This window comes from Crassostrea angulata, unplaced genomic scaffold, assembly GCF_025612915.1.
Source record: "Crassostrea angulata isolate pt1a10 unplaced genomic scaffold, ASM2561291v2 HiC_scaffold_118, whole genome shotgun sequence".
Classification (NCBI taxonomy): Eukaryota; Metazoa; Mollusca; class Bivalvia; order Ostreida; family Ostreidae; genus Magallana; species Magallana angulata.
Window position 1 is genome coordinate 251,970 of NW_026441673.1, and position 17,947 is coordinate 269,916.

General features: G+C 31.4%; 1 protein-coding gene and 2 pseudogenes across 1 annotated transcript; all 3 read left to right on the top strand.

The window, feature by feature from the left end:
• Positions 1 to 407: 407 nt before the first annotated feature.
• Positions 408 to 4,690, top strand: LOC128169348 (uncharacterized). Its single transcript, XM_052835505.1, has 5 exons — positions 408 to 420; positions 2,913 to 3,050; positions 3,510 to 3,745; positions 4,315 to 4,470; positions 4,679 to 4,690. Exons 1-5 carry the CDS (start codon positions 408 to 410, stop codon positions 4,688 to 4,690), a joined length of 555 nt encoding a protein of 184 aa, XP_052691465.1.
• A 7,386-nt stretch (positions 4,691 to 12,076) lies between these two features.
• LOC128169349 (uncharacterized) lies at positions 12,077 to 14,333 on the top strand (annotated as a pseudogene).
• Positions 14,334 to 16,533: 2,200 nt separating this feature from the next.
• LOC128169330 (uncharacterized) lies at positions 16,534 to 17,744 on the top strand (annotated as a pseudogene).
• Positions 17,745 to 17,947: the final 203 nt, after the last annotated feature.

Consider the following 17,947-nt stretch of genomic DNA (forward strand, 5'->3'; position numbering starts at 1 on the left):
TAAGCAAACGGTTTCTTGGATTTTCAATCATTGTTTCGAATACCACTGATCACAAAAAAGGTGTTTTGTGTTTTCATGATAAAAAATACAACATAACAACCATACCTCCAGTGGTGGATATACATTGTTCTGTGGTTGGTCGATATGTAACTTATTACAATGAGAGGTTGCCTCTACAGACCTACCCGAAGAACTACAGTAGATACGCTTATGTTGATCTGTGTGAAATAGAAGTTTACGGTGAGTGTTTTCTTTAAATATCACATTAACAGATAATACTGAACTGAGCAGGAATCAATCACCTGTTTGCTCTGCGATCTGTTCAAAGTCTGTGATTCATTTGTTAAGGATGTCCTCTATCGGCGTTTGGATATGATGATCCCGGTTGCAAAGTTCCATGCCACGAAATGTGCAAAACAAGTGAGTAAATTAGTTTTAGGATCTATTTTCGATTTTATAAAAGATGATCAAACCCCTGTAAAACTTAACAATGTCTGTTCACGCATTGTTGAATTAAAAGATGACACACAATAGAAATTATAGTTTCGGAAATCGTCACAGTAAATGTGCATTTTCGTGTTTAGATTAATGTATATATGTGTGTGTGTGTGTGTGTGTGTGTGTTTATAACCGTCATGTTTTCAGGTGTTTTATAACTTCCTTGATAGAAAACAATATGGCATACTAATAGAATTAGCAGCTTTCAATGAAAAAGAAACTATACTTATTATAAAAACGAAAAGTAAAGATGTGCCATATTACAAAGATTCAGAAAGAAACATTGCTAATTTAAAAAAATACTAGATTTTGACTCCTGCGATCATGGGTTGACAAAGCTTATGATATCGGACGTTTACGAAATAGATACATCGACACACCGTATATTGTTGACATTTGCATAACCAAGCTTTAAGCCTACAATAATGCCATTAATTTCACACCACCCTGCTGAGTTAATAATGTAAACCGTGCTTGTTGTTAGGCCTTTACAACAGTTTATTAAAATACCTCCCATATACCCGTAATGTAGCAGAAAATTACAGAATCGCTCCAAAACGGTTTTGGAGAAAATTTATAAAGTTGCATTAAAAATAACAGTTATATTGTTCAAAACAAACCATTTGAAACTGTAAATAACTTACTTCTATAATTGCAGAATTCAACATTTCTTCAACAACGTTTTTAACACAACATTTTGACATTCGAAATTCTCGGGATTTTTTTAATGGTAAATGCACTGTGTTAGAGTTATATTCCGTATTTGTTTTTGATGAACAGAAAAAAAAATCAATAAATATTTACACGCATTTGTTTTTATCATCTCTGAGTTTATCCATGCAAATGTGATATTGTGGAAACATAAAATGAAGGGCCTTCGTGATTTTGTGTGTATGTAATGCGCATGTGCAAGATTGTAAAATCCAGAAAATTCAGATGATTTCTGAAATTGTTTGAGGAATTTTCGATAATCATTAATAAGCAAAGCTTGATTGAAAAAACAATAAAAACAAATTAGTTATCTTCAAGTAAAAATGATGTTTAAAATATATAAAACAAACAACAGCACTCTTCCGATTAATCGGTATTAAACCCAAAAATTCGAGTCTATTATTTTCATACAGTAGTATAGATCAAGCATATCAGTGGCCCTTTATTTATTTTTACACAGGTATTACGCTCAATTATAGTATCAATGCCAAAGCTAACTTGAGTTAGTACTTATAGAAGGGCAGTGAGCTCATTTTTTAGATTAGAAAATTAATGATAGAGTTTTCAAGAGATACGTATTTTTATTAATAAATGATTTGGACAATATCATGTTTATCAATCTTTCCAATACTTTTGATATTTACACTAAACAATAGAGGAAACACATGGCCCAAAGGTCACGGACGTTACATAGGCCAGGAACGGAAAGGTTGATGCTTCAAACCAAAAGGAGTCACTCGACCTTGTTAAGTCAAGGTGTAAAGATGTATACTTCTAATAAAAACCGTCTAATTAATTAGTTACATTCATTTTTTTAACCGGATTTTCAAACGGAAAAATTCGGTTAATGAAATGGTGAAAATGGTAATCGGGCGGCTCCCAGAAGGGAACCTTTATTGTATGGATAACTTCTCCTACAGTTTTTAAGCTAGGAAGTGCAGATTATTTGTACATATATTAAGGTGTGCAGTTTCCTAGATGTTTGATTTCTGATAATTTATGACAAAAATACCAGCTTTTGAACTTCGTTATTTAGGAGAAAATATAACCTATAGGGCACCCTTATTGTACGAGTAAACCCTCCTATAATTTTCAAAATAAGAAGTTCTTCTTTGCAGATTAATTGTACATAAATCAGAGGCGTGTATATTGCGAGGATTTTGATTTCTTATTCTGTATGAAAAAAATAACAGCTTTTGAATATTGAAAAGTATTGCATATAGGGTACTCCATTTCACTTGATACAGTAAGTAATGTTTATCAATTAAGTGTTGACATGGATTATGAATACAGTTCATTTAAAAGAAATCCCAGTTTGCTGTCACATTGACAGCTTTAAACTTGTTGATATTGTTGATAGAGTTTAGGTTTAATAAAGAGTCGTTTGTAATAACTTACACTGTTCCTAAATTCCAGGGTTGAATGTAAAAGGTCATATATATTAAATTCATTGAAATATTTCTATGGTATAACATTTTCATTAAAGTAAATATAAATACATTGCATTGGGATTTCATGCTTGTTTTAAAATGTATATTAAATACATATTTAATAAACTATGTATTTTTAAAAAAAAGTAGAAGTCAATACTAAACAATTTTAAACGCATGCTGAAACGCTAACATTCTTTCAGAGGAGACTTATAACGTTGTGTAGAAGTCTTTGATGTGACACAATACAGATTATGTTTTATGTCAATAAAGTTTCAGGCTGTCCATCTGATGTGGATGAATTGCCACAATGTTCAAAACCTTGCCCTTCGAACTGTGAGCAATGTTACCCCAAAACAGGGATATGTGCAAATTGCCAACACGGTTATAAAGGATATGCCTGTGAATTAAGTGAGTATTTTTAATTAAATATTGAGATGATTACATTTAAAAAGCATTTTGAAATTAAAAAAAATATGCATTTTCCTGATTTTACGTAGCGTTCATAAAACACATGCTAATGGTAGTCTTTCGCTGATCTTTAACACGCAGAGATAATAAGAAGTAATAAAGCAAGCAATTAACAAAGGAGTACAACTATTGTACGAATTAAGTTATAAATATGCAGGTCCCCAGACTCTTAAATTCTTTTTTATCAAATGTTAATCAACATTTAGTACCACATACATATATTCAAAATCAACACATACAGATGTTCATTTCTTTTGATGTAATATTTGAGGAAAATCAATGTTTACTATTTTTGATTAATTTTTTAAGAATATACATAGTTGATCTGCTAGTTTTTCCTAATAATGCCAATTACTCACAATTTTGGCTGCAGTATATATAGTAATATCTTTTTTGCAGTCTGTATCGCTGTTGCAGATGTCATTGTAACCCCAGCAAGCGCTATAAATAGTTCTTACGATGCGATGTTTTCATCCAATGGTCTGACATTTCCGTCATTTGGAGATGTTGAAGTTGTGAATATCTACATGACCTTATCCGACCAGTTTAATGATATTTCAAATATGTCTGTCAGAGTTGACAATGCAATGAATTTCGATGTTGTTCTGTTGGGAAATGATATACAATCAACAAAGGTAGATTACCTTTTAACAGTCATTTTTAATCGTAAGGCTGGAAAACATTATTAACCCCTTCACGGTAACTGCGGAACTGCTCTTTTGCAGGGCAACATGACATAATTAGGTGAAAAAATGACGTAACGTCAATTGTTTCATTTACGTCACTTAATTATCTACCTACTAAAACTTCGGCAAAGTATATCATTTTGCCCTGTAAGAGAGCAGTGCAACAATTATCGTCAAGGGGTCTATTATTCTTGGGTAAAAAGAAGTGACAGGTTTATTTTCACTTTCATTATTAGTTTTGTTCTAATTATTCCACTTCTGTTGTTTACAACACCCCACCCCCCCCCCTTGAAATTACTTATTTGATCCTGTTATTCAGCTTGCAAGGTTATTTTCGCTTATTCTTTAGGTTTCACTGTAGCTGCTATTTAGTTTAATTATTTTGGTGAATCATGTAATAAACTGTTGCAATGTTGACTCCAGTGTATCAAAGAATGCACAACGATAAATAAGATAAAAATAAAAAGAGATAAGACCGTGTAAATTTATGTTAAGCTTATTCTGACTGTCTTTACAAGTTCGACGTTCCGAACTATGGTCCACCACAAGGGATATTGACTGTTCAGAATAGTATGAACACCAAAGTGTATGCCATACAGATAACTGTATTGTTCCAAAAACCATTCACAATCTCAAATGTTAAAATGCCTTTGATGAAGTGCGTAAAGAGAATTGTAAGTATTTTAACAAATTAGAAGCTCATAATTTATATGTTAAAAAAGCGCATGAAAGAAATAATACCGAAAAAATGATATAAATTAATACAATATCTGTACTGCTATGTTAAAGTCAGACATGTATAACCTACTTTCTTTCAATTAACGCATATTTATAAAAAGGGGAAAAACATTTTTCAAGTCTAATGTTTGTTTTTATTTTCAGACAAAAGCTTGAAAACCCTATAAATGGAAAAGAAGAATTTGGAAACATCATTATGATAACCATGAACACGATTTGATTGTAAAAGAATAAAAATATACATTGGATTTGTACTTATTATTATTGGACAAGTCTACACTAACATCGTTTAACTACAAATAAAAATGAATTTTCCGTTGTTTATCGGATACCATGTGTCTACATTTGATTTAATATTCAAAACAGTGAGTAGTTGTATTCTTGAAAATATAGGATAAAAACTTAAACAGCTAAGTTATAAAAAAACAAATATGGAATGTTTATTCAAAGTTATATTGCTATTTTAGCATTGAATGCTTATTTTTGGATGTCGTCGGTCCTATGACACACCAACGCGTTGCAGACAAAATGAATACCGCGCGATAGATAATTTGTCTGCACTGCTTGGGGTGTTACAGGATATCCAAATAAGCATTCAATGCTTCATTCTAATGTATATTGGTATAGATTATTTTTATCGCCGCTATACAGCTATTAATTACGGATATTCCAGGATATGAAAGAAACATGAAACACCCATATCAACATCTTTTTTAGTTTTCTTCTACGACAAAAAAAACACTTTGTGGAGAAAACCCCTTTTTAAGGAGTTGATATATAATAATGATTGTATTTCAAAAATACAATTCAAATTAGTTAGGTAGGATTGAAAATTTCATAAAATATTGCAAAAGTAAGCATACTCAAAACACATGAGGGCGTTTATATTTGTGCTCAGAGTGCATAAATTAGCAAAGTGTATTCACAAAAAAATGAGCGTCGCTGATCTCCAATGCAAACATAAGGGGAAATATACACTGAATGTAAATAAAAAACTATATTTGCATATGCATTGTTCTTTCCAACTGTGAGCCCATACGGAGGAACTGCAATTATTTGTATATAATCGCAATTGCTCTGTCTGTATGCTATGACGTCATAAAGGTATACTTTTCCATGACGTTATTGATTTAAACCATTATACGATACATCATGTGTTTTTCTCTAACTCCATGAAATTGATGTATTTAATTAAAACATGTCTTATAATAACATTTTTAAAGGAATTACTGTTATAACATATCATTGACTCTGTTAACAAAAATAAATGTGAATTAAAAGCATGCATTACAGTTTGAATGTTTATTTTTGATACATTAGCTAAATGCTAAGGTCTAGGCTAATACAGGGTATTTGCGAGTGGTAAAATGCAAATATTAATAATAAACAACGATTATTTAGTGAACATGGCGTTATGAATAGCAACTGCTCTGCTAGCGCGCATCATAGAATATGCCAACAGAGCAAATGCTATTCATAACACCATGTTCACTATATTAACGTTGTTTATTTCTTAAATGATTAACTGATTAAGCAAATTGAAGTTCAAGTAAGGTTGTTCTATGCTAGTTTATACAATAAAAGGTCACATATCTTTATTTGGATAAGCATTGATAATCCTTTCAATTTGTAAAGGTACACAGGTTTGGTATATATGAACAATTATACATTTAAATGTCTCCTTAATGCACACTGAATTTTTTTTTTATTTCAAGCATTTATCCTTCACAAAACATTTAGTACAGATTTGAAAAGCTAAACACTTTTTATCAATGGTTGATTCATTAAAAGGAGATTATTGAAAGCTGTCTATTAACGAACAATTTGTTTTTATGTTGAATAATATGAAAATATTATCACTTAATAAGTCTTGTTTTATGAAATTACTGTCTACAAAAATATATTAAAGTGTTAAAGTTAATAAAAGGCCAGGAATGGCTAACTTTAATCACTTTACGTGTTTCGTATTGCTTGCTTACACTTGGACACTGATTTTCAATTTGGTCTTCATCTGTTTGCTAATGTTACACCACATGACATAGCTAATGTATCTAAGTAACTGCAAGACCATATAAAAGACCTGCGTTGCTTTATATTCTTGTGATTCATTTTTGAAAGGAAAATTTTAGTTTGTTAAATTTTCATGGAATGCAGATAAAAAAATGTGTGTCAAAAGCCATTGTCATCCACAAGTGTACAAGAGGATTGTTTTTGCTACATTAAAAAAAAAACTAGTTAAACTTAACTAACGTTTAACCTTATACAGTTTAAAGAGGTGGACCGGCGGCAGAATGTAATCATCAGAATTCAAGCCATTTTCATCAACATTTATACAAAAGATATCGTTTTCCGCTATTTAAAAAAAAAAACAACTTGACAAACGTTTAACCTTTAACAGTTAAACTTGTTGTGAGAAGTAGATCGGCAGCCGAATGTTATTGTCAGATTTCAAGGCACGGGGCGTGACCAATAGGTAACGAGTTTATTATTGCATAATTTAAGCTCCCAATAAGTAACGGGTTTAAAAGGGCATAACTTAAGCTCCCAAAAGGTAATGGGTGCATTAGTGCAAAACTCAAGCTCTCACCAATAAGTAACCTGTTTATCAGTGTATAACTTGTGCTCAAACCGATAGGTAACAGATTTATTAGAGCATAGCTCAAGTTCCCAAGGCACTGGGCGTGAGCAATACGTATTGGGTGTATCAGTTTTTAACACAAGCTAAAGTTTTGTTTTTTCCTATAAATTTAACACGTTATGAAAAGTACAAAGGGCAATTTAATTTTCAAGTATAATGGTAGAAATACATTAACTTTGGCAAAATTACATGTCATCTTCGAATCAATTAACCACCTGTCATCTCAAGTTAGCATTGTTGCGAGAAATTTCAATCATAATTTTCATTTCAATTTTCGCCTGTACAACTGTACGTCCTCTCTTGTAATTACCTCAAAATAAGCACTGTCGTTCGGATTTTTTACGAATTGTCAGTACTGAAGAAAATGAATAAATGTTCAGTTTTTTTTTCAGACATGCTTATAATCCATACTCCTTATGAATTATATTATTTTTGGAGTTTTTAATTCAATTCCGTAACTGTATTATTTCTTTCATTGTTCATATTTACACTTAGAACTTCTCTGTTTATGAGCATAAAATTAAACAATCATTGTTGTCTTGTTGATCAGCGTTTGTATTTGTTAAAGGATTAAATAGTCATTTTGCATGACTGAAGTTGTTCGCCATATTGATGCCAAATGAAGTGACAGTATATGATATGTACACTGTCGCAAACTGCATTTAGAAATTGTTTCCCAATCGGGTTTATATGATAAAACTCAAATAGCGTAATATCTGTTTAGCAATGAAGTTTTGGTATGATATATTATGATATGGTAATGATTTGTCAAAGTTCTTTTCCAAACAATATTAACGAGGCTGGGTCTAATTTGTTCTGGCCTGGATTTTTTAAAGACATTTTTTGCATTAATTTGTTCTGATATAATTCTTATTTTAATATGAACAAAATAAGACATTTCTACAACGTTTGTTTAAGGTAATTTTTAAAATAGGACCCTTTGGGATTTTGCTTCAAATGTATCAATTTTGCACATTTTTTATTTTTATTTTTTTTATATGTTTTCAAACTTCTGCCCCAGGGATTTCTCGTTTTTGTTTTACATTTTAAAGTTATTGTTAAATGGCATTGAATGGTCAAATAAAAATAAAAAAAAACTTGTACCTCCTATTTGTTCCAGGGGTCTTATCAAAGTTGTTTTTGTATGCCTAATTTCCAAGATTTGTCAGATAATGGCTATTTTTTATTTGACAAAAGCGGAGATTGTGATCTTTTTAGTATTATTAAAATATTTAGACATATTTAAGTAAAAAAAAAAATTCACATCACAAATTAAGGGTCATAAATATAAAATACATGGTTACTGTTTTGAAATATATGAATTAAGCTATTTTTAGCCGGATTAAGAAAACGTGACAGAAGTCTAGGCTTGCTGAACCCTCTTCACGTTAATAGCAAAGGGGTAGACACATTTGTTTGTTATCATTTTGAACTGAGCATTAATTCTTAAAGTAATCGAATACTTAGTAACGAAAATTAAAATCATAATTTATTGCGCAATTCAGAGCATGTGTATTTACTAAAAGTCGATTTAACTCGTGCTTTATCTTTTATTGCAAGATTTTGTTGTTTTCACAAGTTTATATAAACTAACGTAATTTTGTAAATAACAAGTCTTAGTTATTTTGTACATATTTCTCTATAAAATCAACAAAACGTCTAAAGATGATAAGCAAAACCCATAGATATTTTTGTTTTTATACATGTGTTTCTTTATGTAGGATTACAAATTGATATTGTCATGACCGAAACTGGATTTCTGGATTTCGTGTAAATTTGGCTGGGACGCACAGTAAACAGATTTGAAACATCAGTATTTCATTACCTTTTTATTTTGAATTCTTGAAAACAAATGGATGCTGCAAGAACTATTAAAGGACTTACATGTATAGGCTTCTTGGTGAAAGTTCTGCAATAAATCAAACTATTCTATATTACTTCAAGAAATTGATTTACAGAATGAGTGTTACTCAAAAATTAAAAAAAAAAGAAACTAATTGGGGTAAATCACCGATTAAAATTGTGAAAATTTGACGAATATTCCTGGACAAAATGTTCACTGCAGAATTCAAACCCAGTACCTACTTTTGGGCTAGAGATAGACACCAAACGTTGATGAAAGGTAGATTAACATCGCCTTGCTGTAGCATACTGCTATGGAGAGTAGATGACAGAGGGTGTCGAAGATCCTTACAGTGGAACTTTGTCAAACATCTGCTAATGGAGATACTAGTAACTGGCTACTAGGAGTAAGGAAACTTAGCCACTAGTAACTGTCTACTAGGAGTAAGGAAACCTAGCTACTAGTAACTGGCTAGGAGATGAAAAAAAAAACATGGCTACTAGTAACTTGCTTTTAGTGTTTGGATATTAGGAGCAAGGAAAGATAGCTACTAGTAACTGGTTTCAAGATGAAATCAAAGCTAGTAACTAGTAAATGACTACAATATGAAAAAAATTGGTTACTAGTAACTGGCTATTAATACCCGGCTACTAGTAGTAAAAAAAGCTAGCTTCTAGTTATTGGAAAGAAGATAAAAGAAAACTTGGCAATATACCAGTTACTGTCCAATTGACAAACCATACCTCAAATTTCTACCTGTGTTGTTAATCTGTACATTGCACTATAGCAACTTCATTACTTATCAACTTTTGTGATATAGTACGCTATAGAATGTCCTTAGGCTATGAATATCTCATTTTGAACATCCTGTCAAAACATTTTTAAATAGCTGCATTATAAATAGCGCCATATACATATTAACAACACAGGTAGAAATCGCAGGTATGGTTTGTCAATTGGACAGTAACTAGTAACTAGTACCCATGTTTTCTTTCATTCCATAGCCAGTTACCAGTAGTTAGCTTTCTTTACACCTCGTAACTAGTTACTAGTAGACAAGTAGACTAGTAGCTACAATGTAACTTTATCTATCTGCTAAAAGGTATGTTATTATGATTAAATATCTTGTGAAGGCTTTTCTCTTTCTTGTTATCAATGAAAAACGCCCAGTAAGAACAGCACTACCTAGTTTATTTTTAACTTTATACATTATAATGGATCAATATTTTAAACGCTTAACTTAAATGATTCTGGACTTTTTTCTCGGTTGATTTTTTGCAATATACAGTTATCCTTGCAAGCTATAAATTTGGTTATGTTTTTTTTTTATAATTGGCGATTCAATTATTAGCTAATGTAAATGTGTGGTTTTATTTTCTTTAGAACTGATATGCTTTGCCCTTATTTGATTTCAAGAATACTCTTTGGAAACCGTTTGTTGGTGTTGTTCTGTCACATCGTTTACTAAGGAATATATGTATGCGATTTAAAGATTCCATGTGACAATTTACCGATATAGTAATGTTGCTCTAATTTTTTTTAGCATTGATATCTATTCAGATTTATATAGTAGCATAATAATAAACAATTGTGTATATTGTAGTCAAAATAAAGCGCTGATTTACCAATGTGGGGTTTTAACCTATCCTAGCAGATGTAATTTATTTAACAATTGTTTTAACGATTACAAAATTCAAGCAAAGTTGACGAATGTTATTTTTATTCAGTGTATTTTCTCAATTCAGTATTTCTAAATCACTAATTCTCTCCAAGCCATGTAAATGGCAGTAGAGGTATATTTTGTATATATCATATTTACAATCGGTCTGTTAGAAGAGATCTGGCTTGTTTTGCTTATGGAGAACGAATCTCATTAATTTTGTTTTCATTTCATTTGTTTTAGATAATTAGTTTGAATTCGTCAATAGATTAAAAAACTTTATAATATTTGGTTGGACATCGTATTTTTTAAATGTCGGTTACACATTAACGCATGCAAAATCTAATAATTTCCATTACAAAGACGTTTATGTCCTCTTTGTACTTTAGATAAAGAAGATGAATATCATTTTATATTGAAATGTCCCTATTACTGTAACTTAAGAGAAAAATTCCTTAAGAAGTTTTATTATATAAAACCCTCTGTCTTTAAATTAATTCTATTAGTGTCAACACAAAATGTAATGGATTTGTGCAATTTAGGTAAATATATTAAGAATGCTTTTGTAATCAGAAAACGTCATGTATAAACTTGCCTTTTTTCAAGTGACCAGTATAATTATGTATTGTAACATGTGTATATTAATTGTATATGTATATGAGCTGTACAGCTGTTGACCAATAAACAATACAATTTGAGATATTAAAATGAAGGGCTTTTTGACTTGATAAACAACATTTCTTGAATCATCAAGCAAAACCATTGATATCAAACAAACACGTAAGCATGTTACATGAAACAAAATACTCTATGTACCTATAAAATTGCGTCATAAATTTTTTTTTTTGGATAATTTGTGTTTATTTGTTTGAACAAAATACGGAACTGATAGATAAAGTGTTTTTGAACTTGTTTATATTTTCTTGCTGTTTTATTATGTCTGTACTTCATCTGTAAATTGAAATACACTCAGCATATGTTGACATCCAATGTTGACATCCAATAATAAATTGAATATATTGATGAGTAAACAAAAAAAACCCAGCGAGTACTCAACCATTCAATACCTACTTATGTGCCACCACAAACAAATATTCGAAAGTGTACTTTTGGATATATTTTAAAAAGCAGTAGTAAAAGTATTAAAAAACACTCGGTATCTTCATGTTGATCTATTTCTTTCCATAAAGTACTGAACAACAACTTTGATCATTATTTATGACGGCTCCGAAAATGGGCTTCTGTATAATTTGTTTTCAGCAGTTAAAAACAACATAAACACTCGGAATTTTCCTATCGCCTATCTCCTTTCAATAAAGTACTGAACAAATTGGATAACTAGCTATGACAGCTTTATAGAAAAATAGTTAGAGCTGAAGAATTCTTAAGTGAGGGAAGGACATGGCACGACTTCTTACAATGTCCCTGCTGTTAAGTTTTTGTTTTGGTCAAGTCGAGGGTTGTGAGTATATGTATAATCTATGTTTTGATTGATTCATATAAATCAGCGTGATTATAGTTTTATAAGTTAATAAATGTACCTAAAAAAAATGGAGTGATCATATTTGTATTCTTTTAATTTTGCTTGATAATCAAAAGATAATTAATAAATTGCTAATTTAAATTTATCATGAATGCGACAATCGTTCATTTCAAGTTGTTATTTACATGACCAAACTACTAGTGTATTTTTGTGATAAAATTTACATATACGATTTATAACATATTTTCTCTGTTTACTCTCTGAAATACTTCAAAATCATCATAAGACTAGCAAAACATGACACTAGACTTATAATACAATTACATTCCTATCTTTCCAAAAATAAATGTAGTTCATTATTGTCACACAAATGCTGTGCTAACAGTCGTTGAATTTGGCCAGAGAACAATACTTAAAAACCTAGGATAAGAAAAAAGATAAAACAATCCGCAATATGTTAATTGGATGAAGGAAACGTGACGTTATAGTATAAACATATGACCAAGGACCACTTCGCCCGTGTATCTCTGTCAAAGAATTAAATTATAGACCCTTCTGGAATATTGTAAAACTCTTAAGTTTCGATATGTCACAATGCATTGAAACAATATGTAAAAAGACGGTAATCGAAGCATATATTTGGTTCAAGGTTACATCAACTAATCAATATTGTTTTTATTATTATTCTTCGGCTCAACATACAAATCATAAAAACATAAGAAAACAAAACTGGATCAGAACAGAAGAGTAGATAATTGTGTCGTATCTCTTAAGAATTGTGTAGTAAGGACGTTAGGTATATTATAGTAAAAATTATGATAATTAGTTTTATACAATGTGGTTTTTTTTCAAATTTTATTAGAATTCATTTTAAATACCAAAACGTAGGCAGCTTAATTTCAACAACTTAAAATGCCATTTGTAAAAGGCTGTTCGATACCACGTTTTGCCAATTTCACCAATTAGAGAGGATCTATATGGTAATTTAAAGTCTACAGAAAACTGACAGACAGACCAACAGACGAATTGACACAGGAACAGACGATATATGTAATGTCCTAGAAAAACAAGCGATGAAAGGGGAATTGCTTTTAATCTTTTAAACTTTCTTTTTTAGTAAACCTTGCGTATAAAAAACCAACCTGGCAATCTTCTGAAAAGTATTCCTCTGACAACGCCGTTGATGGCTTTATAAATCGCACAGCAGTGAGCAACCAGTGCGCTATATCTGAAGCCTCACCTATTGATATCACGTGGATGGTTGACCTTGAGGCCATACAAAGTATAATTTATATAATTATACATTACAGAACTGAAGACGAACCATTTGGTAAGACACATTCTTGATTTGTATTAACGATTTAGAACAAAAACCAATTGGTTTAACGTTTTCTCGATACAACATCTTAACGTGTGGGTGTTCTTAAATATGCAAATGCACTAAAAAAAACCTGCCATATATCAAATTTGAATTGGTTGTTTTTAATGACCTTCTGAATTTCAATAAGTATTGTTTACATAGCTATATATTAGTATACTATTTTTTTTTATTCTTATAAAAAGCCAATAGTATCTATGCAAGCAGATTCCTTGGGTCTATGTGTCAAATACAACGAACAAAGACGATGGGCAATTATGCTACCATGAATCAAACCAAACAAATATATTTGAGATTATGAAGCTTACGTGTGAAGTACAGGGCCGTTACGTGATATACTACAACACACGAAGAGGGAATGAACACAAAAAACCAGGCTTTTCATCGATGGCTTACGTTGAATTGTGTGAAGTACAAGTAATAGGTAAAAATCAGAATAAAAAAAATCATCTTAAAAATATTTGCAATTTCGTTCTGCAAGGCTATTTACTTTACATGTATAGTTTTAATGTCGTCTACATCATTTTATTACAAACAGGTTCATACAAAAAATAGGTATTTTTCCTAGCCATTTTAAGAAAATAAAAACTTGTTCTTTACATTTCTTTGGAACAGGTTGTCCCCTAGGATTTTACTCAATGGATTATGCTAAACCGTGTCCTCATGGTTGCCGCCACTGTAGCTTTCTTTACGGGACATGTCTTGGAGGATGCAACCCGGGATTTGAGGGTCATCACTGTGATATTTATAGACGAAGTGAGAAGTGGTTTCCATTTATTGCAGATAACTTCATCTAACTATCTGTCTGTCTGTATATCTGTCTGTCTGTCCGTCTGTATGTCTGTCTGTCTCTCCGTCCGTCTGTCTGTCTGTCTGTCTGTCTGTCTGCCTTCATGTCTGTCTGGTTTTTTTTGTCTGTTTCTCTGTCTTGCTATTAGCTCTCATCTATGTTTTTTTATAAATATTATAATGAATTAAATGAGGCATGTTTAGTTTTTAATGAATGATATCATTTTCATTGATGATGAAATGATGTTCCAATCCTGTTTTCCCATTTTTATCCTCATTTTAGTTAATTTAGCCCTGCATCGTCCGACTTATCAAATCTACACAGGACTCGCTAGTCACCCTAGTTCTCAACTTGTCGATGGTAGAAAAAGTTCCTTAGCAATAAGGGGCGGTCAATGTTCAGTCACCACGCCTGGTCAGACATTTGCCTTGTGGAGGGTAGATCTCCAATCTGTTCGACGGATTGAACGTGTCACTATTTACTCGTTAACGGAAAACAAGCCATGGGGTAAAATATCATCAATTTCTTGAGAGGTGGCGCTCGAAAAGCAAATAGGTAACTTGACTGTATAAACCTTAATGCTGATATAATTTGCGGGGTTTTTTTTTCAGATTTAAACAACCCTTACATTGCAAGATTACTCGGGTTTTCAATTATTGTTTCGAACACAACGGATCTAATAGATGGAGTTGTTTGTTTTCATGATGAGATATACACCAAATACACAGTTCCATCTGTTTTGGATGTATTCTGTTCTGTGATTGGTCGATATGTCATATATTACAATGAGAGACTCCCGGATTTCAGCTATCCAAAGGATTACAGTCAATACGCTCACATTGATCTATGTGAAATAGAAGTTTACGGTAACTCATTTTAAGGAGGCCGATTTGGGTTTTTATGCGGAAAAACTACAATAGCTTAACTCTTTATTTTTTAACCATATGTAATTTAAACCAACTCTAGTTTATTTGTGAAGGTTCATGAAAATCGACCGTCTGGTTCTTTTTGGTACCATCTCAAAATAGAGGTACATTTACTATAGGATTAAATAGGAAACTGCATTTTCCGCACATAAAAGCAGTTTGAAAAAATACTACAATAGCTTTTTTTCTGAAATTGTTATATTTGATTAGTAATAGCTTTTCCTACCTTATATGTAAATAACACAAAATTCTACCGTCTGGTTTTTAGTGGGGGCCATCTCAAAATATTAAAATGCACCAAATTTTGCTATATATTTGGATCATCACGAATGATGATTGGTGTAATGGATTCATTCCAAAAATGAGGAAAATGTCCTCGAGGATGGTATCATTCTGTATATAAAATTTCAAGAGCGTACAATTTTTACTTTTTCTTTTATGTTATTTCTTATAACGTACTCCTACAAAGCTTCATTTTATCTTAACGTCATAAAAGCGCAATGACAATGCTCCCCTACCGCACAACGTAAAAATCGTGTTAAAAATAAAAATGTCCTTTAACAATCTAAATATTTTTATCTGTATTTTGTTTATTGTGTTTAATTTTATAAATGATATCGAAAAAAAATCATAAGAAGTATAAATCAACTGTATTATATTAGAATGCGCAAAAACATGCGCAATGCAAACTAAAGTCGGCCTCCTTAAATATTAAATAAAAATTAAACTTGAAATTTTGTACAGATTACAACGTATAACGTAGTACCTGGAATAGAAGAACATAACTGGTTGGCATAACAAATGTTGTCGTAAGGCTAGATTTTGCTGTTTAAAAGGCTTTTTTTAGGTTGCCCATTTCCAGAATTTGGATACGATGATCCAAAATGCACGGTTCCATGCGACGAAATGTGCAAACCATGTGAGTATTTCGTATGACATTGGTCCAGTTCCTTTTCAAGCCGTTCGTTCATGATAAAGTCCAACCGAATTATTTTTCAACAAATTTCTGAAAATTGCATCCCACTTACTTTACTAGGACTGATTTCATCAGTTGCTTCACAAGCAAATATTGAAGAACTTTCACATCATAATACATCTTTATTCTTTTGAGTATAAGCATCCGTTGTTTAGTCTAAAAACAATCCATGGACTTTTAAATATTTATTGTTAATATCATATTTTTAAAGTCAAAACTTCAATTTAAACTTAGATGATTTGGGGTTTTTAAATAGTTAATATTACAAACACTCACACACAAACATTACGATAATAGATGTTTCAGGATGCCCTTACCCTGTGGCGGGGTTGCCACAATGTACCAAACCCTGTCCGCCTAACTGCGAGCAATGTTACCCAGGCACCGGGATGTGTAAGACGTGTAAGATTGGTTACAAAGGATATGCCTGTGAATTAAGTGAGTAATAAGTGTCATTCGGTCAAATTTACACTTAAACTAATTGCTATTCACGCCATGCAATTTCTTGTAAAATTGTGTTTATTATCATAGTATATTATTACTAGTTTTTCGACTTTTATAGGTTTTGTTTATGCAGTATGTTTCATCGTTTGTAGTTTGTCATGCAGTTGTTAATATAACGGTGAATCCAAAAAGTGCGACCAATTCCTCCAACTACACGACAATGTTTACTCCTGATGGACTCACATTTCCGTCGTCCGGAGATGTCCAAACTCTGTACATCTACATATCTTTGTCAGATCAGTCTGCGGATCAATTAAAATATGTCAATTAAAATTGACAATGCAATCAACTTCAATGTCGTATTAATAGCGAACAATATGCAGTCGAAAAAGGTATTTAAACTTTTTTGGATCTGAATTTACTTTTCACTTCAAAGTCATTAAACATCAAGAAATGATAATAATAAAGTTATTCACTTGAGAAAACACTTAATGTTACCAGGAAAATATAACTTGTTGAGTTGAATATTTTCAATATGTACTATAACTGCTCATTTATCATCTTTTGTTTAATGTGTATATCTCATGTAGTTTTGTACAGTTAGTGTGCAGTAAGTGTGCGATAATGTTAAGAACACACAAAAAAATAATAATAATGAGGAAATACTAAGAGATGAATTGATTTAAAGTTCCTAAGTTATATTGTCTTTATAGTACGATGGTCCTAAATATGGACCACCGCAAAAAGAGTTTACGATTCAAAACGGATTGAACACAAAAGTGTTTGCCATACGTGTAACTGTGGTCTGTATGGAGCCAATCAGGATCTCGAATTTGAAACTTCCCCTGAGGAATTGTTTCAATGATACTGTAAGTAGTAGATAATACACATCTAAGTTGTATAGTTTGAATGTGTCTAAAAAGACACCAACGTGAATGAATTGTTTGTTGAATGTAAAAAAGAAGAATGTGTTGTTTTTCTTTTTAATCTGAAAAGGACAATAATGATCAATTGGAGTTATTATATACCATTCTTCCCATTTTAGACAAATGCCTCAACACGATCAAATTGAACCGATGGAAATCATTAACACCAGAGATCTTGTTTGTATTTTGATTTGGAATAAACAGTTTGTGTTTCGATCTTTCAAATTATCTTTTTGAAACAGAAAATGATACAATCTGATGCTTGAATCATTTCAGGAAGAACGTTGTTACGGACGAAACCATAGTTATATTATTATTGAAAAAAATGATGCATTATCTGCCCACAAAT

What these genes read in the sequence shown, in the direction of transcription:
- LOC128169348 (XM_052835505.1), top strand. An exon ending in AGGATATGCCTGTGAATTAA is followed by an intron (nt 3,051 to 3,509) that starts GTGAGTATTTTT and finishes TCTTTTTTGCAG; the next exon opens with TCTGTATCGCTGTTGCAGAT. An exon ending in ATGATATACAATCAACAAAG is followed by an intron (nt 3,746 to 4,314) that starts GTAGATTACCTT and finishes TGTCTTTACAAG; the next exon opens with TTCGACGTTCCGAACTATGG.